We start from the raw sequence: 27,218 nt of genomic DNA on the forward strand, positions 1-27,218 counted from the left end.
TTCATCATTTCCTTGACTGTTTTGTTGCCTCCTCTTCTTACACTGCAAATTCTACAGAATTATTTTTAGCCCACAAAATGGGTAATAAATACATGATTTTGAAAAATGAGGTAATCAATGAGTATCAACTCTTCAGGGCAGGGGTCATTTCTTATCTTTCTGTCTACAATACTCATCATAGTACTGGGCAAACAGTAGATTATCAATAACTCTTCACTAAAAAAATGGATACATTTATATTGTTGCACATGAGTGTTGGCTGTAATATCCAGATAGATTTTTCTCATCTGTTGTCTTTCCAGTTTCTGCTTCTATGAAACCTCAGATGAGGTTCTTTTTCTAAAAGGAATGCCATCCATGAAGAGAGCTTACCCAGGTCAAACTGGCCAGAAATGTAGCCACAAGTCTGTCGGACTTCCTCACTGTCCCAGCCCAAGGGGTAGAGGGCACAGCCAGCACCAATCAATAAGCCTGCAAAGAGATAAGGCAAGAAGGCTTTACCAGAGCATCTCTGTATCACTAGATAAAGGTGGTGGGATCAATATTTAGCAATATAACAAGACTATAGCATCTGCTTTTTGGATAGCACCAGCCACAACTCTCCAGCCACAACTCTTTTAAGCAATCTAAGGTCAGTTTGACTCCAACAATTTCAAGTCTGCTTAAAAGAAAAAAACATCTCGCCGGCACAGTTTCGGTCTAACTTGGCCTTTTACAGCATTAAAAGCCTTGCAAATCCTGTTTAGGAAATACAATTCCAAAGCTTTTTTTTTTTTTTTTTAATCGCTCTTGTAAAAAGCCAACCAATTCCACCACTAATCCATGCAAACAAGTATTTCAAGAGCAAGCAAAAGTTCCTAATAGGCTATGATTTCTTGATAATTAGGTTTTTGTTTCCTATTTAAGAATCAAAATAGAATGTTTCAGCATTGTCAAACTTTGCCAGGGGCAGAAAGAACGTAAAGAGTTTCATGAATGGCCTTGGCACATCGATCAAACCTCTGAACTGTACTACTCATTAATATGCGGTGTTGAGAATCACAGCATCCACACATCTCAGAAAGACTCAGGAAGACAGACATTTATTGTAATCTAAGTACTCCTTGCAGTTAAAACCAAAAGTTTTGATGATGAAACTGAAGAAAGTGACAGTTTTCTTTTAATATAAATTAAATTATCCTGGCAGCAATCTCTGAGCTGACAGCTTTCAATCGGTGAGTCTTTAGTTTGCATCGAAGCCTTAATATGGTTTTACAAGAAGCTAAATGAGATTTAAGCACTCACTGTTTGAATTTGTGGGCTAATCTGAAAGTAAGATCTTGTTGTGTCAATCACAGGTGTTATCTCACAGGTACCTGTGAGTACTGCAAATGTGCTGAACTCAGAGGACCAACAGATACTAGCCTAATGAGGGGGAAGGGGGTTATCAGGCGCTAAATGAGAGAGCCTCTAAGTGAGAAAATCCATTAATATGGTAATGTGGAGGAGGATGGCAGCGCCCCAATGTATCTAGGAGAGGAGATCTTCAATATTTCTGTGCCAAGTCCCTTCCTGGCCTTCTTTTGTCCTTTTTCCTCCCCATCCCCATCACACCTGGTGGATAAATTGAGTAGCAGTAATCCATACAAATAATCTGTTTCCTCACAGGTATCTAAGGCGGAGCTAGCTGCTTTCCAACCCTGTCTTCAACCACCCTGCAAAGCTCTAAGGAAAGGCCTCCCTCACCCCACACCCATCCTGATACATTTCCTACCCTGGTAATGCTTTCTCCAATCTGTCCCTTGATTGACATGAAGGGCCCTCTATATGCAGTGCAGAGGACCATCTGCTTGTGTGAGTGCTAGAAAGAATCATTCAAACTGCGAATCACTAGTCCCAGGATGTCCTCCACGCAACTGCGTAAATATGAATTATGTCGAAGCTGAAGAATAATCTAAAAGCAGTTATACAAGTTTTTGCTGACGAGGCAAATGTCCTAGTGGCCGAGTTCCTTGGGCTTTTTTCCTCAGGATAGAATATACAGGACTCCAAAGACAACCTCAAACTAGTTTTAGGCACCATCAAGTAAAGAAATTATCAATGAGAATGCAAACTGAATTCCATGAATGTTTAATAAACAATGAGTTATCTTCTCCATGATTCTCATGTCTTAAATTTATAGGTAGCACCACTTTCTGATAAGATCTTGTGAGCAATTTTTTTTTTTTTTTTGAGATAGAGTTTCGCTCTTGTTACCCAGGCTGGAGTGCAATGGTGCGATCTCGGCTCACCGCAACCTCCACCTCCCGGGTTCAAGCAATTCTCCTGCCTCAGCCTCCTGAGTAGCTGGGATTACAGGCACACGCCACCATGCCCAGCTAATTTTTTGTATTTTTAGTAGAGACGGGTTTCAGCATGTTGACCAGGATGGTCTCGATCTCTTGACCTCGTGATCCACCCACCTCGGCCTCCCAAAGTGCTGGGATTACAGGCTTGAGTCACCACGCCCGGCCAAGCAATTTTCTTAAAAGGATGACAAATGCAGAAAGGCATTTGGATAACAAGTATTTAAGTGTAAGAAAATGAAAAATACTAACATTTAAGCCAGGGGCCCCAACCCTGAGCCATGAACCAGTAAAGGTCTGTGGTCTGCTAGGAACTGGGCCACAGAGCTGGAGGTGAGTAGCAGGCAAGCAAGTGAAGCTTCATCTGTATTTACAGCTGCTCCTCATTGCTCACATTACCACCTGAGCTCCGCCTCCTGTCAGATCAGTGGTGGAATTAGATTCTTTTCTTTTTAGTTCGAGATGGAGTCTTGCTCCATCACCCAGGCTGGAGTGCAGTGGTGCAATCTCAGCCCACTGCAACCTCTGCCTCCCAGGTTCAAATGATTCTCCTACCTCTGCTACCTGAGTAGCTGGGATTACAGGTTCCCGTGAATGGACTCACCATGTTGGCCAGGCTGATCTCAAACTCCTGACCACAGATGATCCACCCGCCTCAGTCTCTCAAAGTGCTGAGATGACAGGTGTGAGCCACCACGCCTGACCTAGGATTAGATTCTTATAGGAGCATGAACCCTACCGTGAACCATGCATGCAAGGGATCTGGGTTGCTCGCGCCTTATGAGAATCTAATGCCTGGTAATCTGTCACTGTCTCCTGTCACTCTCAGATGGGATGGTCTAGTTGCAGGAAAACAGGCCCAGGGCTCCCACTGAGTCTACATTATGGTGAGTCATATAATTATCTCATTATATGTCACAATGTAATAATAACAGAAATAATGTACACACTAAATGTAATGTGCTTGAACCATCCTGAAACCATCCCTCTCCACCCAAGTCCATGGAAAAACTGTCTTCCATGAATCTGGTCTCTGGTGCAAAAAAGGCTGGGACTTCTGATTTAACTCATTGGTAGTTTCCTCTTTACCTGATAGACAAATAAATGAAAAACAGTTTTATTTGCTGACATTCTTTTCATTAGGGATAAAAAATATGTGCCATGAAGTCATGAAAACACCTAGTTTGGCCCAGTCTTATGTTAGTCACTTTGGGACACTAAATAGAAAGGCGCTTACATATGGAACACTTAGGCCAGGGGCTCTCCAAGGGGCAGAACATTTGGCAGCCAGGGTCTTTTGTGGAATTCTGGGCTGTTTTAATGATACTATAACCAGGGACCTTAGTTTTAAAAATCACCCACTGTCTTTTTCTTCCTTCTCTCCCCTCTCACCCCTTTATTTCTTCCCTCTCTAGACACTCCCCTCCAACATTGTACACTTATCTAATTATGTTCTTGCTCTTGAAACAAACCAGGCTGCAGCCCCATTGTGGAATCCTCTCACTTAGGGAGAGTCCCCCATTAGTCCACCACCATCGAAGACAAGATAATGCCAATCAGACTTCTGGACAGGCAGTTATCCAAGATGGCCATCAAAATGTTAAAATAAAACTTGAGACAAATTAAATTTAGCAGAGTTTATAAAAAAAAAAATCACAAATCAGGCAGCCTCTAGAATCACAGCAGATTCAGACAGACTCCAGGGAAACCTTATAGCCAGAGCAAATTTATAGGCAAAAAAAAAGAAAAAGGAAAGTGACGTACAGAAAACAGAAGTAAGGTACAGAAACAGCTGGATGGGTTACAGCTTGGCATTTGACTTATCTGAACACGGTTTGAACAGTCAGCAGCATATGAGTTGCTGAAGTATGGCTGCTGGGATTGGCTGAGATCCAGCTTTGTTACAGAAGCATACTCCTAAATTAGGTTTTCTACTAAGGCCCTACTTGTCTACCTACTAAGTTAGCTTATGGTTCATTCTCAAGGACTCCAGTATGGAAGTACGGAGGTTTTCTCTGGCCATGTTTAGTTCAATTTAACAAGAACAAAATACACAGACCGTGTACCTTGCACTACTCCTGAATGTCTCCCATACCAAGTTTCCTTGTAAAAGCCCTATGGCAAATTTTAAAATGTAAGATGGTATTTAGAACAATAGTTTACCATCTTCTCAGGTTGCTGGTCCTCCAATTAAACCTGCTTTCCTCCCACCCAACTTTGCCTCTTGTCTTCTGTCTGGCTTTCTACCAGCAAGCAGCCAAACCTAGGCCGGGTTATACTCCGTTGTTTTGACCTTTGTTTGTTTTTGAGACTGAGTCTTGCTCTGTTGCTCAGGCTGCAGTGAAGTGATGTGATCTCAGCTCACTGCAACCTCCACCTCCTGGGTTCAAGAGATTCTCCTGCCCCAGCCTTCTGAGTAGCTGGGATTATAGGCACGTGCCACCACACCCAGCTGATATTTATAGTTTTAGTAGAGATGGGGTTTCACCATGTTTGTCCAGCTGTTCTTGAACTCCTGACCTCATGATCTGTCTGCCTTGGCCTCCCTAAGTGCTGTGATTTCAGGTGTGAGCCACCATGCCCAGCCACATTACTTTGAAATGTAGATTCGACCATACAAACTAGGAACAATTTTAAACACAGAAAATTTGTGATATATGTATGAATTTTTAAAATAGACCATGAACATATGCTCATGTTTTTAAAAAGTTGTTCAGTGGTGGGCAACTAGCTTATCTGAATTTTTCTGTTAATATTTGTGTAGTTTTCATTTTGTTGTCCGCCAGTATTTGCTAGCAGGAAAGATACTGCAGACTCCAAAAATTTGAGAAACATTTCTGGGAGAAAAACATGTTACAAACCATACGATCGGGCTAATTGGCTATCAGAATTATTAGGATATATAGCAAACACTTCAGTGGCCTCCCCACTCACTTGCTGTCATCATATGTTATGGCAAAAGGGAGTTTCAGACCAAATTCGGCCAAACACACAACCAATGTTTATTAGTAAGCTGGCACTAAAAAGAGTCAGAAGATCAATTTGGTAAGTGCAGTGAAATCCAGTGGCCTGCCCCCCCCCAACACAACTCCATCATATATAGTCATTCTAACAAGGTCCTCACATGAAATTTTCAACACCCAATAAACAAATATGAGACAGCTTAGGGAGACTTTAGGTCAGATCAGGCCACAGTATTGTCAATTAAATGGAAATGGAGAGGGAGCACAAGTCCAAAGAGAGATCTAAACCTGCACTGCCCCAGGCGGTAGCCAATAGCCACAGGTAGCCCTTTAAATTTAAACTTAAGTAAGTAAGATTAAATACAACTCAAAAATTCAATCCCTCAGTTGCACTGTTAGAAGTAAAATTTCGGTGCCACAGAAGAAATAGCACTCGAAAATAAATCCTCTCAGCAAGGCAATTTACTTCCATAGAAGAGTGTGGCTAATGGATGGAGCAATGGTGGCCACACACCTGGACAAGGGGGGAAGGGGCAATTATGCCTGACGGGGGTCGTCCCTACTGCTGTGTTTGTTGTTTCCCTATTGCCTAGGGTTAGACCACACAAGCTAGGCTGATCCTGATTGGCTATTTCAAAGAGAGCAGGGGTCCAAGCTGGAGTGGCAAGGAGGGTGTTTTGGTGGGAAGGATGGTTACGGGTGGGTCAGAGAAGGTAGCTAGAGGTGACCTAGGTCAAAGAAGGTGACCGGAGCAGGTGACTGGAGCAGGTGACCAGGATGAGTCAGGATAGAGCTGGGGGCTGGGAGAACAGAGGTGAACTACTAATTAAACCGGTGGAGAAGGTTGTTTACTGGAATTACAAGGATGTTAAACTTTAAAATAGAGAATTAAAGAATAAGAGAGCTGAACATACTGACACAGTGATTCTTTGAAGAGAAACTTGGGGTTCACTATAACATGCACCAACTACATTTCAAGTGCTCAATAGCCATGTGGCACTAGTGGCTACCATATTGGACAGTGTAAATTAGACCATTTTTCTAACTGTAGTTCTACTGAGGGATGGCTGTACTAGATATAAGACACACTTTAAAAGAATGCTGGACTCGTCGGATCCTTAGGCCTTAAGTCTGACAGTGCTTGTTAACAATGAAAACCATCCCTCTTTAAAATTCTTCCATTTAGGTAGGCCTGGAGGCCAGGAAACCGTATTCCATAAACTAGTAGACGTTCTGGGTCATACTGTCAATAATAAGCTCTCATGTGGAATATAAAAGTTAGAAGGGATAAACTGTTACTCCACATTCACACCTGCAGCTGGGGACAAGCCTCTCTGCAGAGAGTAGACAGTGAGATTTTGGGAGTGATTTCCACGTGTCCCCCTTTTCATCACTCACTAAGGGTAGATTATCAGCTGTAGCTTCTTTTGATCCCAGCACTCCCCAATTTCCTGAATTCTCCAAAGCAGCTTCTCTGACCTTCACTTTCTCAGACCTAATAGTAGGTCTACAGAACATTAAATCCCTGGGCTACATCCCTTCCTGCTGGAAGTATCTAGAATGGTTTCTCTGACTGGTCAAACTCTGGTACATGCCCACTCACAAAAGGGTAGAAGAGCCAATACTGATCTTATTATCCTAACATATTTCTTGAACATTACCATTTCCTTAATTAATAAAAAGTTCTCTAATTCACGATTTATGCTAATTATTAAACTTCTGGGGCAAGTATAGTGATGTAAAGCTTTGCTTTTAAAAAAAAAAAAACAAACCATACATCCTTTTAATTGTTAAGTCATAAAGAGGTATCAAAATTAAAAGCAAAAATTACAGGGTAAGACTTAACAAAACTACTAGGAGGGTCAAAGGAAGTGAAAATGGGACTAGGTGCAGGGAAATATGAATTAATGGAGGTGGGAGGGACAAGGATGGGGAGAACAGTGAGCATGTGCTGCAGATACTAGGGGAGAGGATCTGGTGAAAAATTTGATCTTAGACAAGCGCCTAGGTAAAGAAATAATGGGGTAAGATTTCTAAACCCCACTATGTGCTTAAGAGTCATCCTCTCCTTCCTCAGCCTCTTTTTCATCATCCTTGATCTACTCCAGCTGGTCATCCCCCATCTTCATTATCATCATCATCCAGTAGGTCCCCCTCCTCAGCAGGGTCATCTGCAGCCCTCTCAGACTCCATCTTCACATGAGTCTCATCTTTCTTCACGGAGCTGCTGCTCTGCTCCTCTTCTTACTTATCATTCTTCATCTCTGCTGCTTGTTTGCTCTGTTCCTTTTCAATGTTTTCCAGGAGAGAATCCACTTTTTGTTTTATCTGAGTCAGTTCCTTCTTAATGGCCTGAAGGTCATCTCCTTTCAACTTTCCAGACTTGGAAGATCCCCACTGCCCACTCTTAGAATTGAAGCCACTTTTGCCCCTTGGTGAGGTGTTTCCTGATACATGCGCTGAGGTTTCGAGGGCACTACAGCCTGAGCAATAGGAGGAGGAGTAGGTACACGGGCTGGGTAACTGTACATCCTATCATAATAATCCCGTTGAAAGTCATAGTCCAAGTCAAAAGAGGAGCCGTACATCTCCGCTGCAGATGGTTTCACACCTGCTTTTCTCGGTTCACTTCCGGCTCTGCAGCCAGGTTAATATCTAAAACCTGGCCGGCAATCATTCTGCCATCCTTTCCTGCCACAGCAGCCCGGGCATTTTTCTCATTAACATATTGAACGAAGGCAAAGCCCTTATGAACAGAGCAGCCCACAATTTTGCCATACTTTGAAAAGATTGCCTCCACATCAGATTTCCTGACCACGAGAGTGCTGAGATTCCCAATGAACACACGGGAGTTCATGGAGCGAGGATGTGTCTTGTTGGTAACGTTGCTGGCCATTGTGTCTGAGGATAAGGCTTCTCAGAAAGCCAAAAACAGGCGGGAGGAGGGAGAAGAGATTCGATTCTGAGTCTCCTACTCCCGGGTTCCACGTGGAGAAGCCACTGCTGCTCGAGGTTGGCAACGCGGACACAACCGCTCAGTCTTCGTCCAAAGCTTTGCCTTTGAACGTGTCTGCGGTGGGGTCTCCAGTTAGGAAATGTAACAGGCCAAGTAACCTCTCCTGAAATGTACATTTCTGAAGACGATACTTCAAATGTTAACTAACTACCTGTTGGGAGAGGACTGACCTCAACTAGCATTTTGTTGTCTATACTGAAGTGCTATTTTGTAAAGTAAGGTACAGGCAATTAAATGTAAAAGTGAGAACATCTTTTGAAAGGAAGAAATTCGTCATTGTTCAGTTCCAACAGTGTTAAATCTTAGTCCATGTTAATCTATGTTTGATGGAAGCACAGTTTAGAAATCTCTGAATTAAATACTACTTGGGTATTATGTAGTATGCAGAAATGGAGCTCAGAAAATTTTCTGGAATTGGAAGTAATTGCCCAAATGATGTCTTAGAGACCTAACGGATTTTAATAGCTCTAGTTCCCTAATTTGCTTCTGGGGAAGTAAATGGCTCAATTAGAATCTCTAGTTCACGAGCTTCCATATAATTTACATGGGTTTTCTTTATTAGACTTCTAAGCCTTGTGGTTACCACAGGGGCTTAATTTCAACCAAATTCCTTTGTCACTGCCATAAAAGACAACATGAAAAAAAGTCGGCCGGGCGCGGTGGCTCACGCCTGTAATCCCAGCACTTTGGGAGGCCGAGGCGGGTGGATCACGAGGTCAAGAGATGGAGGCCATCCTGGTCAACATGGCGAAACCCCGTCTCTACTAAAAATACAAAAAAAATTAGCTGGGCATGGTGGTGCGTGCCTGTAGTCCCAGCTACTCAGGAGGCTGAGGCAGGAGAATTGCCTGAACCCAGGAGGCGGAGGTTGCGGTGAGCCGAGATCGCACCATTGCACTCCAGGCTGGGTAACAAGAGTGAAACTCCGTCTCAAAAAAAAAAAAAAAAAAAAAAGAAAGAAAGAAAAGAAAAAAAGTCACAGTATCACACCTTTTGGAAATCTGTGCACACGAGCGTAAGTGAGGTAAGATGTTGTGAAGCAAGTCAACCACCCGAGGAAGGTGGGAGGAAGGTGAGTTGCAGGAAGAGGTGTGAAGTCATTTGCAGCTACGAGCTCATTTGCAATTAAGAAGCAATCTATTTCTGCAACCCTAACGATGTGAGACTTTTAAGGGGTCATAAGTCAATCACAAATTACTGTAAATTAGGTCAATCTTTAGTTTTTACCAGCAATCAGCAATCTAGAGTCAAAAGGTCACATGAAAGATCATTTTAAAAGCGGTTTTAGGACTGCAGAGAGATGCCGCCTCCTAAAAAAGACAAACCAATCATCCAGCAGATGACTTGATAATTCTTAAATCTGGAAAAGTTCATTTTAATAATGCATCGACTACTAAGCTATTTCATCCTGAGTGCCCTGAGGTTTGGGGGCTCACCTTGTTGAAGGACAATTAAAATATTTTAAGAGCCAAATCAGTGGAATGACCTCTAAGGAGAAGCCAATGTGAATGGAAAAGAGCTGGCACAGACAAGTACGAAAAGGTAGGCAATGCTGCTGTGATGAAATTTGTTCTTTAGCTCCAAATGGGCTCTTGGGGCCAAACCTGAGCCTGGATACGCTCTGGCCGTAAACCACCTACAGGAGAGTTCCCAGTAGAAACTGTTCGTTCTCATAAAATGCTAGAAATATCGGCCATGATACTAATTGTTTCTTAGAATTTGAGTGTGTGAAGTCTGAAATCCGTAAAGCACTCAGTGGTCGGAATAGGAACCTGGGGTGGGAATTTTCTCCTCTGCAAAACTCCTTCCATTCAAACGCTGTACTTAACACTTAGCCAGCGGACTATTAACATAACAATTCAGCTCCTGCCAAGAAGGCAAAACAAACCTCCAGTCGGCCAGTGCCAATTACTCTCCACAGGTGGTAAGAATAGAGTCCTCATGTTAAACTCATAAAGCCTTATTTTTCCAGGCCAATCTTGAAAGTTTTTAAATGTGATCTCACTTTTTCCCATGACTATGGCTCCATTCTTTTTCCACTGTTTATTTTTTTTAATGGAATGACTTTTTCCACCCATGACCCCTTGAGTGGTCGCACCAGCGTTTCCCATCGATTCATCTTTCATGCTTTTTGGATACTTTTATCCATCCTCCAGTTCCTTTACCTTCCTTTCTGTGGTAAGCACCGAGGGAAATTGTTTCCTCTACTGTTCTCAGGAAAGCTGCTCAATCTTGCAGCCTGTTATCTGGCCTTCTCTTTGGAAAAGGTTGGCACGTTTCCATCTCAAAGTCTCCGTATGCTAATTTATGTACACAAATTTTATCCATTTTCATCCCTAGATAATGGCCCCTTTACAAAATGTAAGAACAGGAAACATAACAATAAAACAAATACAGTGGGGCAGGGGGAGGAACAAGAGCAGGGGTCCGTAGTATTATTCTTCAGACCCTGAAAACCCAAGGATTACATTTAGTCTACAAAAAAAAATAAATAAATAACAAGGCTTGGTTGGGCTCTAGTAAACCACAACTCCTATCAAGGTGCCTTCTGGAAACGGATGCACAGAGGATGTGAGAAGCCTGTCCAAGGACACAGAGCTCGGATTAATCCTGGGCCTCCTGGATCCCAGGCCAGGGCTCCTTTCCACCCATCACGATCCCAGTGGTCACACACTCACCACACATAATCTGAGTCAACCAGAGACATGTTGGATTTGACCATCATCATGTTTTACCAAATGGGACTTAGTATGTCTAAGTCCAGATTTCTTGTATCTCCTGAATAATTGAAACATATGCCAATACAGAGCCTGCAAGTGACTGGCTGGAGCCAGGTCCTGGTCATCCTGTTAACTGCTTGGGTAACCGGCCAGTCTCAAAGGCATTTCTGACAGGGGAGCCCTGACGACTTACTGCACCTACTACTGGTTCTTTGCCTACGTTTTGAGCTTTTTCATCTCTGAAAGTCAAATCCCTTCTCTCTGACTGAGACGCTCTCACTACTTACCTTAATGCTCAGAAAATACTAGTACTCAAGGTCTAGAAAGCTCAACACATAGCCTTCCCTGGTCATCCCAGCAGTGAGCTATAGGTTTTGCCTCTCCTATGAGCTGCTATTGTGATGCACTCTCTACCCTTTACTTGAGAATGGCCATTTTGCATTGCAGATATTTCTAAGTATTCCATGTCCTGGAAGACCAGATATCTATGTTTACTTGCATCCAACTCACTCATTCGCAATTTTTGTTAAATATTAATAGTAGTAATATTATTTATTCAGTACTTAAAAATCCTCAGAATAACGTGTTTTTGACCACAGGTATTTTTGAAGTCCAGATATCGAGTCATAGTTGTAGAATATATCACTGCCCCTATTTAATAGGTAAGGGAAACTGAAGCCTGCACAAGCAGGCCTATGCTCATACATCTACGCAAGTGGTAGATGCAGGGACAAACATCCAGGTCTGAGCCCTGAACCAGTGTTCCTAATCCGGCTTCTCCAATGCTTCCCAAATCCCTGTGTTCCCTGACCCATCTCTGGGCTTACTTTCTGTATCCACATGTGCACAGAACCCTGTGTGTAAATGGGAAGGAGGAATGGGGCAGAATATCAAGCCAAACTTCCAGTCACCATTTGTCCAAGACTGACACTGATTCTAGGTACGGGGAAGACTCCCACTGCTACCTGTGATTAACGACAAGGGGCGGGCTCTTGGAAACTCTGCAGATCCCTTTCCTGGATGTCAGTGAGTGAGAAGCCCAGATGTGAGAGCTGGCACACAAAAAGCATCTGTTCAAAAAGAACACATGGAGGTGTAAAGATGGGAAACGGGTTTGTTTATTATCAGAAAGTTAGCCAAGTAAAGCATATCTTTTTCAAACACTAAAATGTAAAACAGAACTATGATAATTTGACAACCTATCAAAAATATTTTAACAAATCAAAATAAGACAATTTCTTTGCTGAAAACATACTGCAGAAGAGAGCATACTTTGAATTTCCTTAAAATGCTTTTCCAAATGGTACCCTGATTTTCATTCTTCTTCAATTCATGTGACAGAAAACACAAAAGACATGTACAATGTGTTATGTACCACAATGCTTGTTCCTTAGCTTAGAGCAAAAATTCACAAGCTAATTTCAGTCATGAGTGACCTGTCACCTTTGCTCTTCCTGGAGTCCTAGGCAATCAGCAGGAGAAAAAAATAAAGTTGTTTCAAACAGTGAAAATTTGGGGGAGGTTTTGCAATTGTTATGGGACAGTTTTCTGGGAAATTACATGTGATTAAAGGCAACACCTTTCTAACCCCAATAGTTAAGTGCATCTCAATTCTACCATGTCAGTTCTTTAGGACTCAGTTTTCCTTATCTGTAAAATGGGGGCAAATGTCTATCTTTTGAGACAGTTGCAAGGATTAAAGGAGATAGTGTGTGGGTAGAGGGGTAGATACAATGCTTCACAGGAATAGTTCAATGTATGGTCTTCATCATTAAATTTTAGACCTTGTCGTGCAGGCAGGGAGGGTGTGAGGTTGGGTAAGACCAATGTGTTTTTGTACATATTTGTCTGATATCGAGTCCTCCTCTCTTGGAGAAGCTCCTCTTCTCAGATGGAATGCAGGGAGGGCCCCAGCAAGGACACTGCTGGAACTGTGAACCATGAAACCTTGGCCCAGCAGTCACCTCAGCCATAGAAACCTCAGACAGCACAAGTGAAAGAGCTGCGGAGACACTCACAGGAGTGAAGGATTAGTATACTGTCGCCATGATAAGAGTGCTTCTTTCTGTTCCTTTTTGTTTGTTTTTAGAAACCTGGTCTCGCTCGGTTGCCTAGGCTGGAGCACAGTGGCAGGATCATGGCTCACTGCAGCCTCGAGCTCCTGGGCTCTAGTGATTCTCCTGCCTTGGTCTCCTGAGTAGCTGGAACTATAGTCATGTGCCACCATGCCCAGCTGTTTCTTGTCTTTTAAAGGCACCTTGGGCCTTTTTGTGAGGCAGGTGGAGCCAGAATTGATTCACCCAGTTGGTAGTTGAAGAAACAGAGTCACACACTGATGGGGAGCTCTAAGTACAGCATCACACGGATGACCAGAGGCAGGCTGGGACAGACTCAGGCGTCTGAGTCCTGTGATGGGAATAGGGGCTTTGATTCACTGCCTTCACTCTGATACTGCTGGAAAGGAAGCTAATAAGGCTCAGTACTGCAGCTTCCCCTCTGGAACAAAATAAATGCGGTTTTCACAGACCCTATGGTGTCCTGCATTACATGGAGAGAAAAATAAAGACACGGTCCCAAATTTCCAGAGGACCACGGTCCAGTGTAGCACTGCTCAGACTGATGTGCACAGAGACAGCCAGGGGTTTTGTTAAAATGCACGTTCTGGTTCTGTAGTTTTGGGATGAGGCCTGATGTCCCGCATTTCCAAGCAGCTCCTCATGAGGCTGAGGTTGCTGTCCAGAACCACACATTGATCCTCGAGGGTCGAGTGGAAATTGCATAGACTTTGATGTCCATCATGTCAGGCCTGAATTCTGACACCAGCCTTAACTAGACCTGTGACCCTGAGGAGCATGCCTTTGACCTCTCTGAGCTCAGTCTTTCCTCTGTGTAAAGTAGAGCTAATGGTTCCTGGACATTTAGCATGGGACCTGAATCTCTAGCGCTGTTATTAGAAATAAATTAATGACGTGATAAAAGTCACAGGTCTAGGGCTTCACATCTAACAGGGGCAGCAGATTATAGTTGTTCGTGTCAATATTAACAAAGATATTACCACTGTTCCAGAATAGCAAATGTTTCATTCTATTATACCTGCCACTTTCAGATTCTTCATTAGCACCTACGGGTGTTCACCAGTTTAAAACAAACAAATAAACCCAACACTACCTAATCAGGAGCAGAAGTTTCTGCTGTATCACTTGCTCACATCTTCACAACAAATACATTGGCTGGAACTAACCACATCTCTACGACTAAGAGTTAATACATTTCTTTCTTTCTTTTTTTTTTTTTGAGACAGAGTTTCGCTCTTGTTACCCAGGCTGGAGTGCAATGGCGCGATCTCGGCTCACCACAACCTCCGCCTCCTGGGTTCAGGCAATTCTCCTGCCTCAGCCTCCTGAGTAGCTGGGATTACAGGCAGCCAGGCTAATTTTTTGTATTTTTAGTAGAGACGGGGTTTCACCATGTTGACCAGGATGGTCTCGATCTCTTGATCTTGTGATCCACCCGCCTCCGCCTCCCAAAGTGCTGGGATTACAGACGTGAGCCACTGCGCTCGGCCCAATACATTTCTTTTTATTCCTTCTTACATAGTATTATGGAAAATTTCAAAACTTACAGAAGAGTTGGAAGAACCTTACAGTGAATATCCAAATACCCACCATTTAGTTTCTACGATTAACAGGTTTTTGAAATTAGGATTGACCTATTCTCCCATTCCTCTATTAATCCATAAATCCATCTTTTTTTTTTCAGGGATGGAGGGTGCTTGTCACAGTAAGTTTCAGGCATCAGTACCTACAGCTCCCTGTCATCATTCACACTCCATCCTCTTCTTTCTTTGGCCCAAGAATTTATGCAGACCTATGACACAGATACAAAATTCGATCCCCAAAGTTGTAACTGAGACAGGACTGTATCCTGAAGTCATCTTGGGATCCATCAGCTTGGAAAGTGATTTTTATATAAATCTGGAGTAATGGACACCTTTAAGCCTTTCACATTTCTCAAACAACCATCCTACAACTTAAAGTAGGATCAGTTTGCTTCAGCTACCTGACCCAGTAATTCCAGTAAGAACCTTTTAGGACATTTCACAAACCTCAGAATGACAAAATAGAGTCCCAGCACAGATAAGCTGCTCAGCTCAGACTTTTCAGTAGACGTATTGTCTCTTAATAAGAACTGTCATTTTGTGCAAAAAAAGGAATTACTCCTGACACTGACCTTCTTCAATAAGAAAAAAAAGAATGCACCTAATCATCACACTTCAACATTCAATCTTCCAGGAGCAGGGCGAGGCTCCGACAATATTCTGTCAGAAAAGTCCTGACCAGAAAAAACAAAAGCAAAAGTGCAGAAGTAAATCTGCAAGGCAAGCCCTGAATGCATTCTACCCTTGCTTTGAAAATGCAGCGTTAGGCCGGGCGCGGTGGCTCACGCCTGTAATCCTAGCACTTTGGGAGGCCAAGGTGGGTGGATCACCTGAGGTCAGGAGTTCAAGACCATCCTGGCCATCATGGTGAAACCCCATCTTTAAAAAAGAAAAAAAAAAAATGCAACGTTAATGCCAAACCAGACTCCAGTCATTGTATGTTCCCAAACTGATTACTCACAAAAGTAAATATTCCAGTGGCAGAAAGAAAGGCTTAGGAGTCAGAAAGTGCTGTATTCAGATATCAGGCATGCCACTTTCTAGGTACCGCCCAAGCAAGTCTTGTAACCTTGAGCCTCAGAACTTTCTTCCAAAAAATGTGTGTTAGTCCATTTGTATTGCTATAAAGAAATAACTGAGGCTGGGTAATTTGCAAAGAAAAGAGGCTATTTTGACTTATGGTTCTGCAGGTTGTACAAGAAGCATGGTACTAGCATTTGCTCCTGGTGAGGACTTAGGAAGTTTCCAATCACAGTGGACGGCAAAGGGGTAGCCAGTGTATCCCCTGGTGAAGGAGAGAAGCAAGACAGCTGCCCAGCTCTTTAAACCACCAACTCTAGCAAGAGCTGATTACCACGGGGCAGGCACTCCACGAGGGATATTCCCCCATGACCCGAACACCTCCCATCAAGCCCCACCTCCAAGATGGGGGATTATGTTTCACCATGAGATTTAGAAGGGACAAGCATTCAAATCACATCAACATGGATATCCCAATGCTTCTTCACAGAGTTACTGACAACATTGGAGAAAATGCCTTCAAAATCCCAGCACAGTGGCAGAGCATGTAGAAGCAGCTTCCCTCTTATGAAATTATGAGGAGGCGGAGGTGACACTTTGAACCTTTATTTTTGTTTATATAACCGTGACTTTATGAAAACAAAGCGCACCATCATTACATCAGGATGCGCAGGGCTGTGGGAGAGATTTCCAAAACTTCCACTGAAGTGCAGGGCAGATGATGCCATGGGTTTTGAAGTCTCACAGGCAACACACCTTGGCATCATGAAGTCGAATGGCATCCCTGGCCACCGCCAAGCTTTCCCCCGACTTCTGTACAGACCTGTGATTCCTGCTAGAGCCCCAGTCCACGGTCTCCTTCCTGCAGGCTTGTAGAGTGATTTACTCTGTGCTTGGGAAATAACATCTTTTTTATGGAATGCACTCATTGTTCAATACTCTCAGGGATTCTGGGTGAGCTAATATGAGGGACTTTGTGATGGGACTGCAAGCCAAGCCAAGCCATGCATAGTCAGAGTTAGCTGGAGAAGAGACTCCTGAAATAAATACACTGTCTCTTGCAAGAACGGGAGCCGAGTTAGGGGGTGCATCCTGTTTGAATGGAGACAACGGTAGAACCAAGTTGCCCCAATTCGGTGCAGATCATATGTGGAACTACATTGTTTGTCATGCTAATTCATACACAGCTTCTACACTGGATCCCATGACCTCAGGGGAGGGGCTGATGAGTAGTGAACTAGTGGGGTGTGAGTAACCAAACTCCCTGGGAAGAAAGGAAGAGTGGGCTTGTGGGTTGAGAAGAAGGAACCCAGGAAATGCACCTTCTCATATGGCCATGAGAAATAGTAATTTATTATCTTATAATCATTACCTAAGGCCAAAAAGTATAAAGAAGAAGCATGGCCAGGTTTTAACTCAAATGGGGTCCTGAACTGGGAGCGTGCTGTAGGGGAAGGGCTGGAAGCTTTGGAGCCAGAGAGCCACTGGTGTGGAGCCAGCCTCTGCACTGGTGAGTGTGGCCTAGGCAGGCCACTTGTTTTGAAACTCAGCGTTTCTCTCGGGGCAAGTGTGAACAAAGCCACCTGCAACTGTTGGGGATGGTGTGAGCATCAGAGCGATGCACACCAATTACCCAGTGTGCCACAGACGGTGGCATGGTATGTTTGCATATGAAAGGAAGATGTGCTATAGGAGATCACTCGGGAGAAGCACACACAGAGAGGGCAAACTATCTGAGGAAAACCACCTCCCTCCTTAGTTTTTGTGTGTGTGTGTGATGGAGTTTCGCTCTTGTTACCCCGGCTGGAGTGCAATGGCGCGATTTCGGCTCACCACAACCTCCGCCTCCTGGGTTCAGGCAATTCTCCTGCCTCAGCCTCCCGAGTAGCTGGGATTACAGGCATGTGCCACTATGCCCAGCTAATTTTTTTGTATTTTTAGTAGAGACGGGGTTTCACTATATTGACCAGGATGGTCTCGATCTGTTGACCCCGTGATCCACCCGCCTCGGGTTCCCAAAGTACTGAGACCACAGGCTTGGCTCCTTAGTTTTTATATACTAATATCATAAAATTACCCAAGACAGTGCAGAACTCAGGTAGAGAAATCCTCCAAAGGAGTGATGAGTTCCCTGGGGCTTTCACTTCAGCTTCTCTCCTATAAGTTCTATTTCAGAAACTCATTTCAGTTCTAACATAACAGTATTTAGGAGGAAGAGTTAAACCTTTCTCTCCACAAGTGCCCTTAACCAACACAACAAGAGCCCAAGCACCAACAGATTTCCAACTATCTTCATTCATTTCTACTTAACTTTTAAAAAATTAGTTTGGGTAAGAAGTAATTCCTCTTCTTAGATATTTCTAAGGTTCTTAAGTAAATCAGGAGCCCCACACCAACAGCAGAGTAGAATGTAAGACATATTTTTAAAAGATAGTAAAATCTGCATGTGATGACATGGAGAAGAAAGAAAGACTTTCTCCAAATTGAGATAGGCCCTGTGTAGTATGTCCTGCCACAGTGAGCCAACTGAAGCCTCTTACACAGATAAATAGAAACAGTACCAGCCTGGGCAACACAGCAAGACTCCTTCTCTTAAAAAAGAAAAACATTAGCCATGCATGGTGGTACATGCCTGTAGTCCCAACTACTCAGGAGGCTGAGGCAGGAGAATTGCTTAAGCCCAGGGGTTCAAGGCTGCAGTGAGCTATGACTGCACCACTGCACTCCGTCCTGGGAGACAGAATGAGATGCTGTCTCTAAAAATAAAGGACAAAGAAAACAAACCATTTTTTTTTTTGAGACCGAGTCTTGCACTGTTGCCCAGGTTGGAGTGCAATGGTGTGATCTCAGCTCACTGCAACCTCTGCCTCCTGGGTTCATGCGATTCTCCTTCCTTGGCCTCCCTAGAAGCTGGGATTACCAGGTGCACACCACCACACCTGGCTAATTTTTTGTATTTTTATTAGGACGGGGTTTCACTATGTTGGCCAGACTGGTCTCAAACCCCTGACCTTGTGATCCACCTGCCTCAGCCTCCCAAAGTGTTGGGATTACAGGTGTGAGCCACTGTGCCTGGCCAGGACAAACTTTCAAAATGTAATACAGAGTGAGAAGCAAGTGAGAGATGAAATGTCACCTGTCAGGTACAATGTGCAGTATTCAGGTGATGGGGACACTAAAAGCTGGGACTTCCCCGCTACACACACATCCGTGGGACACACTGTGTACTCCTAAATGCATACAAATAAAAACTTTAAAAATCCAATCCAAAAACAGTAATGCAGAAAGTTTCAAGTGAAAAGCCCAAGTCCTAATGAAAATAAGTATATCATGCCTTAATATAGCACATTTCTTTAAGTCCTAGATATTCTGATGGCAAATACTACTTATTCCTAGCTTGCAAACAGGAAAATTAAAGCATGCAATTGCATGGATTTTTGTTTTGACACACTACAGGACAGACTTGAATCCAGGTCTTTTTTTTTTTTCTTCAGACTGAGTCTTGTTCTGTCGTCTAGGCTGGAGTGCAGTGGCAGCCCGACTTCAGCTCATTGCAAACTCCACCTCCCAGTGTCAAGAGATTTTTCTGCCTCAGCCTCCCAAGTAGCTGGGACTACAGATGTGCACCACTGCACTGGGCTAATTTTTGTATTTTTAGTAGAGATGCGGTTTCACCACGTTGACCAGGCTGGTCTCGAACTCCTTACCTCGTGATCTGCTTGCCTCGGCTTCCCAAAGTGCTCGAATTACAGTCATGAGCCACCATGTCTGGCCTGAATCCAGGTCTTTACTACTGACTGTGATGCCACAGTGAACCAAACACCCTAAGAATTTCACAAACACTACTGCAGTGTTGTATGGTAATGAAAGGATGGCCTCAGAAGTATGGCTGTGTTCCCCTCTGGCTTTGTGATCATGGGCAACTTTCTTGCCTTCCTCTGAGTGTGTTTCCTCATCAATAAGAAGGCATAAAATCCATATCACAGAGCTGTTTTAAGGATTGTAAGCATTTATGTAAAGATTTATAAAACATACATATACATACGTATGTGTGTACCAAACCTTAGGTATAATCATCTACAACCTCATGTATAATTTCGATCTACAAATTACATATGTAGCTTATTTTGTTATTGTTAGGAATGTAACATATACAAATTATATACCATATATTTTAAATATATAAGCCATTTATAACAGGCATTTACTAACTTCTGCCAACTTTTCAGCTTAGGATACATACTGTTTTCACTATTTATACTCATATAGCAACTTTTTCATCACTAAAAGTGAGAGGATATGAATGTATCATGAGATTGCTGATATGCACCATCAGTACGGTGGTACAGGTGGCCAACTCACTCAAAAGAAACAATTCCTTAAAAATAGTTTTCCCTTCATCCTCCTTCTGGGACATCAGGAAAGAAGAACCTCATCTATTTTCCTCAGGTCTTTTAAAAATACCTTCACTTCTGCTAAGAAACAGCAAAGCCATCTGGAATAGCTGACAGAGAGCAGTTTGAAAGCAATTTCTTTCAAGACAGATATCATGATTTTCCTGTTTTCTTTCTCTCTTGAAATGTCAAGGAGAACTGAAACTTTTGACTTTTCCATCTGCGATGTACTGATCAGTCCCAAGCAAGCTTTGAAAGTGCTTGAGAATTTTGTTTCCAGTCAGTTCAATACTTTTTTTCCACTTTGACTCGATTTAAATCACCACATCTGTCTTTAGCGTTTTTTCCAAATATTAAAAGATATAAAAACATACCTTGAAATATGATTATAAAGTATTTTACAAAGGAAAAAGTATTAAAATACTACCACAAGCAGTCACAATGACTTATATATTTTCAAATAGATTATCCAACCAGCACAGTAAAACAAAACAAAACAAAACAAAAAACAGACTTCAAAATTGGTAAAAGTGGCTGGGTGTGGTGGCTCATGCCTGTAATCCTAGCGCTTTGGGAGGCCAAGGCAGGTGGATCACCTGAAGTCAGGAGTTCGAGACCAGCTTGGCCAAGATAGTGAAACTCTGTCTCTATTAAAAATACAAAATTAGCCAGGTATGGTGGCAGGCACCTCTAATCCCAGGTACTTGGGAGGCTGAGGCAGAGAATCAGCTGAACCTGGGAGACAGAAGTTGCAGTGAGCCAAGATCACCCCATTGCACTCCAGGCAACAAGAGCGAAACTCCATCTCAAAAAAAGAGCCGGGGGTTGGCAAATGCTGCACTACACATTGCAGAACTAGCAGAGGGTAGAAGCAGGAATACTCATTTTTAGCCTGATATTTTAATTATCTCAGTATGAATTTTCCACAAACAAAAACGTGAACACCAGTTGTATACATATGAATCAAAATATGAGATATATCTTTTAAGGTATTGTTTAAAATGTAGTTATATATAAGAGATATATATGTGTAAAATATATTTATAAGATAGAATCAGCCCTCTGAATCCATGGGTTCTGAATCCATGAATTCACCAGCAATGGATCAAAAATATTTGGAAAAAAAGTTACATCCACATTGAACACAAACTTCTTTTCCTTGTTGTTATTCCCTAGACAATACACTGTAACAACCATTACATTGCATTTACACTGTATTAGGTATTACGAGTAATCTAGAGGTGATTTCATCTATACAGGAAGTGTGCATAGGTCATATGCAAATACTGTAACATTTTATATGAAGGACTTGAGCATCTGCAGGTGTTGATATCTAAGAAGGGTCCTGGAACCAATCCCCCAAGGACAATAAGGAATGACTGTATATTTAAAAACATATTTGGCAGAGAAAACAATATCGATTGATCTCTGTTTCATGCACTGAGCTGGTGGGCTTGACTCTATGTCAAGCATGGGACGTCTTGCTGTGGAAACGAACTTTTAAAACACGGAAGAAGTGGTCTATTCACTCTGGCATCTGAGAGGAAGAAGAGTAACGCAGAGACAACCCAAAGTCAAGGCTATCCTTGTGTCATTTAGCAGCAAAACCAGCAGTTACCAGTTAAGTCCGTTCATTTTAGGCTGGACCTGAGGGGAAGGAGGTGGTTAGGGATGAGTGCGTTTTGAGAAGTAGACACGTAATCATCTCAGGTGAAGGGAATAGGCCTGGTGATGGGCAGGCACAACATGAAAACAGAGCAGGTTAGGAATTAAGGGAGTAGAGGGCAGTGGTGGCTAAATGGTGAGGATGGGGTCAATGACCCTTGCAGAAGGTCATTAATTCTGGGCCAAGGACGTTGGCCTTTATGTAGTAGGCAAAGGGAACCCGTTCCTGTTGTCTGCTAAGTCTGCAATCACAAAACACCACAGACCGGGTGGCCCAAACAACATTCATTCATTCATTCGTTTATGTATGCATTTATTTATTCCTGTTCTTGAGGCTTAGAAGTCCTAGATCAAGGTGTACACAGGTTGGGTTTCTTGTGATCTTCTCGGCTTTGAGATAGCCATTTATCACATGGTCTTTCCTCTGTAAAGCAGGCATCCCTAATGTAAGTCCAAATTTCCTTTTCTTTTTTATTCTATGGAGATGGAGTCTCTCTGTGCCTCCCAGGTTGGAGTAGAGTGGCCTGATCCTGGCTCACTGCAGCCTTGAAATCCTGGGCTCAAGTGATCCTCTGGCCTCTGCCTCCCAAATAGCTGGGACTACAAGCATATGCCACCACACTCAGCTAGTTTTTTTTTTTTTCAATCTGTTTTAAGGTATATTTTATCAACATATTTCTTCCTATGTTTCCCAGGCTGATTTGAAACTCCTGGCCTCAAGCGATCCTCCTGACTGAGCCTTCTAAATTATTGAGTTTACAAGTGTGAGCCACTCCACCTAGCACCAAATTTCCTCTTGCGATGAAGACACCTGTCAGATTAGATTAGGACTCACCTTAACAGCCTTGTTTTAACTTCATCAAGGTCCTATTTCCACATAGTCACATTCTGAGGTGCTGGGGGTTAGGGTTTCAACGTTTGAACTTGTAGGGGGCAATGTTCAGCCCAAAACAGGTTTATTGTTGAATCCCCAAATATAAGAGTAGAAAGGCAGCCTCAAGATGACCTAATCTAGTGCTTCTCAAACTTTCTGACATGACAATATTCCTAAAAACAGAGAGCGGTGAACTCATACTTTAGTTATCACTTCTCTGAAGCAGGTTTTCCTTGAACCTACTGAAAAATTATTGTGAAGTTCTCCATTCTACTCCATGGGTAGCCTTGTTTCTCACATAAAAATGCTTTCTTCAGAACGATGGAGTAAAATTGATGCTCTTAGAAGATATTTTGGGTTTATCCTGTGGCTTCACGTATCTGGAGCCATTTCTCTTTAAGTACATGGATAGCTTGGTTTGAGAAGAATGAATCTAGGCTGCAGATCAAAGAGATTAGATGGCATGCTCAAAGTCACAGTGAGTAAAAGAATCAGAAATGGAATGAAATCTTTTGTTGCTCAGTCCAAAGCGTTCTCTGCAGCACCACACTGTCACAGAGAAAAGAAGAAAGTACTTGATCTGCCTGGCACAGACCATATCACATTCAAAAAGTTCTGGGGTCACCCAGCGCTGCCCTAAGAGTGAGACACAGACTTCCCCAATTGGCCCCATGGACTCCCCACTGCCCCTTCCCACAGGGCTGCAAACAGAAGTGTCCAGAGGTGTGAAAGAGGAGGGTCAGACCTGGCTTCCTCTGGGAAACTATTACCAGTGGCAAATTTCTAGCTTATTTATGAAGGGAGAACAGTGTCTCAGATAAACGCCTCCTTTCCTCAGCAGAATGAGCAGCTGCTAATCAAAGGTTGTCAAGCACAAATTATACTACCCAGGGCTTCATGGGAGGCATAAAAAGAAAGATCACAACATCATGTTTATCTCACTTTCATTGCTGTTTCTGTCAATAGTATTACAGTCAGGCAGGCAGAGTAAAAACAATTTTCTAAAAATATGGATCAGCTGAGACCATTTAAAGCTGCCTTTTGTGGAGTTATCATCAGGACTTTTCCCCCTGGGCAGCTTTGTGTACTCTTTCCCAGAGCCTCCTCTTCTTGGATCTAGTTATCTAAAGAATATAATTCTCCTTGCCAGGGAGATCACAGCCTCACAGAGACTGATAAGCAAGTCGGCATTCCTCCCAGGAGCCTGGGCAACTGTTCCCAAGAGTTCCATCACTCCGGGCGGGAGGCGGCGTGGACCTCAGTCAGGGTTTCTGCTGTGGAGTCAATTGGTTTTGTGGGTGGAACTTGTGCTGCTAAGCAGGACTGGCTGTGACTCCCTCTGTTTCAGTCTTTCCAAGAATGAATTTCCCACTTTCCCAATCTTTATGAAAGGAGGGAGTTAGATGCTAGAGGGTGAGGTGTATGCTACCATTCTCCATGGACGTGAACATATAGAGGGGAAAAATCAGCCCTCAGTCTGTTGTAGCACCCAAATCTGAATGGGTGCTGGTGGCAGTGCTAAGGTGACACTGGAAAAAGTCTGCTTTCAGTAGATTCTATTTCCTTTATGTTAAAACCAACAAACAGAGGAAATGCAATTGCTCTCCAACAAGCCTTATAAACAGACTATTTTCAGAGTTTGCATTCCTTAAAGCTGCCTGTTATAAAGGCATAGGGTGTTATTTGATTAAGGAAGCCAATGGAACATCTAGTTTTGCAGCTTTTTCTGCTGTGACCCTTGAAGCCCTGTGGGGTGTGTGGGTGTCTCTGTGGCATCTAAAGAACATGTTCCCAGGTGGGATGGAACAAGGTGAGCTGGCAGGGGTGCAGAGCACAGGGGCTGCCCTCCACTGCTGCTCCCAGCAGGGCAGGGCTGCTCTACCTGCTTTCTGATGGGACTGCACCCGATATTTTACATAAGGGCAAGGTTCGGCTCCTCCATAATTTTGAAAACTATCCTAACCTGGTGTTATGGGCTAAACTGCATCCTCCTATCTCCAAAAAAGAGGTATATTAAGGTCCTAATCCCCGGTACCTCAGAATGGCAACTTATTTGGAAATGAGGTTGTTGCAGATGTCATTAGATAAGATGAAATCACACTGGAGAAGGCTAGGTCCTTACTCTAATATGACTGGTGTCCTTATAAGAAGACAGCCAGGCCGGGTGCTGTGGCTCATGCCTGTAATCCCAGCACTTTAAGGAGGCCAAGGCAGGAGGATTGTTTGAGCCCAGGAGTTAAAGACTGGTCTGGGAAACATAGCAAGACACCATCTCTACAAAAAAATACAAAAATTAGCCAAATGTGGTGGTGTGCACCTGTGGTCCCAGCTATTTGGGAGGCTGAGGTGGGAAGATCACTTGAGCCAAATAAGTCACAGCTGCAACAAACTGTGATTGTGCCACTGTACTTTAGCCTGGGGTGACAGAATGAGAAAGAGAAGGAAGGAATGAAGGAAGGAAGGAAGGAAGGAAGGAAGGAAGGAAGGAAGGAAGGGAGGGAGGGAGGGAGGGAGGGAGGGAAGGAAGGAAGGAGAAGAGAAGAGAGAAGGAAGGAAGGAAGAAGGAAGGAAAGGCAAAGGGAAAGGGAAAGGGAAAAAAAAAGAAGACAGGAAGACAGGCAGGTGAAGACACACACACACACATATACACACACATACACATACATACACACATATACACACATACATACACACATACATACACACATATACATACACATACACACACATACGCACACATACACACATACACATATACATACACACATACACACATATACACACACATACACACATATACATACACACACATACACCTACACATACATACACACGCGCACGTACACACACGCAGAGTTTGGAGTCACAGTGAAGGCTGCCATAAGTCAAGGAATGCCTAGGGCAACCAGAAGCTAGAAGAGGCCAACACCTTTATTTTAGACTTCTGCCCTTCAGAACTGTGAGAGAATATATTTCTGTTGTTTTAAGTCTCATGCTTGGTGGTCCTTTTTCATAGCAGCCCTAGGAAACTAAAACATCTGGTTAAAAATATATTCTTCTCTCATTTAATTTGTTTTACCCTCTTAGGCAATACGTTAATAAAGTAAATTGAAAAAAAAAAGATTTTCTCAGTTTACTAACTTCTGTTTCCCACTCCATCCTCAAATGTCTTAAGAAAATGCCCAAGAAGAGGCTCAGATAGAGGCTCTGGTTTCTCCAAGCACAACATCACAGCTCAGATGCCCTGGACTCGGATGCCACATATAACACCATCAATCTCTGTCTTACCACTGTGTCAAAGAAGGGAGGTGGATCCGGGATCCTCATGGCTGTAACCTGGAGGAAGCGTAACTTACACATCAGACACAGTTAACCATGCATGCCTGACATGTGAGATGTAAGCTGCATGATCGTAATTTATATTTAAATAGCTTCTTTCTCCAAAGAGCTTCAAGACATTTACCGACTTTTACTTAATTAATCCTTGTAAGTCATCCATGACGAAGGTAAAGTGAGGTCATATATCCCTCTTTCCTCTGGCACCTCCGGATTTGGCCACTTGTTCTCCTCTTTTCGTTTCTACATCTGTTGAGTTTCTCCTCTCTCAATGCACAGACCGTTACTGTGATGTTTGTATTTCCACATAAACTCTATTTCCAGGAGCTCCTGGTGAGTAGAATAATTTCCATTGTCTCCCTTTCATTGGGGAGGGGTGTAACTCAGAAAGGCCCAATCTATTCTGAAATTACCATGTATTTAGAGCCTTAACTAATGAATTATTTTGGGATCTAGGAAACTCAGAGTGAGAGTGTGTGTGTGTTTGTGTGTGCGCGCGCACGTGCGTTTGTTTGTGTAGAGAGAGACAAACGCAGTAACTCTGCTGAGCAGCATTAGAATGACATAAACTGTTTTGGGGTGGAGGCAGCATCTCAACCAAACTTTTGTTCATCACACATCTTTAGTGATGCTTTTGGCCAGTCTTCAGGGTGTATTCCACGGGCACTCCCCCAAGGACATACGGACACAACATCATCAAGGAAAGAGAAGAAGGAAGGACTTCGGAGGCAAACCCCATTTCAACCAGGGCTGCTTCTCCTGAACCCATTTTCCTACTGAGTTTCTGAACAGGCTCAATGCAACAAAAAAATAAAATTATAAAATCTCCTAAGGAACTTCATGGATGTTATATGAAGATTTAAGAAAGAACAGTCAATTTCTTTGAGCTCTTTGAAGGACAAAGTTATTAAACATTCTAGCACTGAGTTCTCCGGACCTGGCCTGTGAGGCTCATTCTTTAATTTACCAAATAGTAAGAAAGATGTATTTCCCAAAACGTGTATTTCTCAACTGCCTAAGGAATACAGCCTTTCTGCAAAGGGCAGAGCAACGGAAGCGGCTTCAGTCTTCACTAGCCCAAATTTGAGGTGACTCTGCAACTGGAAAGCTTCGGTAGCACTAGTCTGTCTTCTTGGATATTGTAAATTTATTGGATTTAACCAAGTGCCACCAGCCTCTAAAACAGGGGTTCCCCATTCCCTGGGCTACAGACCACTACCAGTCCCTGGCCTGTTAGGAACTGGGCCG

General features: G+C 43.1%; 1 protein-coding gene and 1 pseudogene across 4 annotated transcripts in view; both read right to left on the reverse strand.

The window, feature by feature from the left end:
* Positions 1 to 27,218, reverse strand: part of LHFPL6 (LHFPL tetraspan subfamily member 6) — a 264,546-nt gene that overhangs the window by 33,426 nt on the left and 203,902 nt on the right. For all 4 annotated transcript variants that reach the window (XM_035302526.3, XM_002748993.7, XM_078375326.1 and 1 more), the window contains exon 3: positions 373 to 471. In XM_035302526.3, the coding sequence (XP_035158417.1) occupies positions 373 to 471 (99 nt within the window). The remainder of the gene's footprint in view (positions 1 to 372; positions 472 to 27,218) is intronic.
* Positions 7,206 to 8,316, reverse strand: LOC144582782 (heterogeneous nuclear ribonucleoproteins C1/C2 pseudogene; annotated as a pseudogene).

The sequence above is a fragment of the Callithrix jacchus genome, chromosome 5 (genome assembly GCF_049354715.1).
Source record: "Callithrix jacchus isolate 240 chromosome 5, calJac240_pri, whole genome shotgun sequence".
Lineage (NCBI taxonomy): Eukaryota > Metazoa > Chordata > Mammalia > Primates > Cebidae > Callithrix > Callithrix jacchus.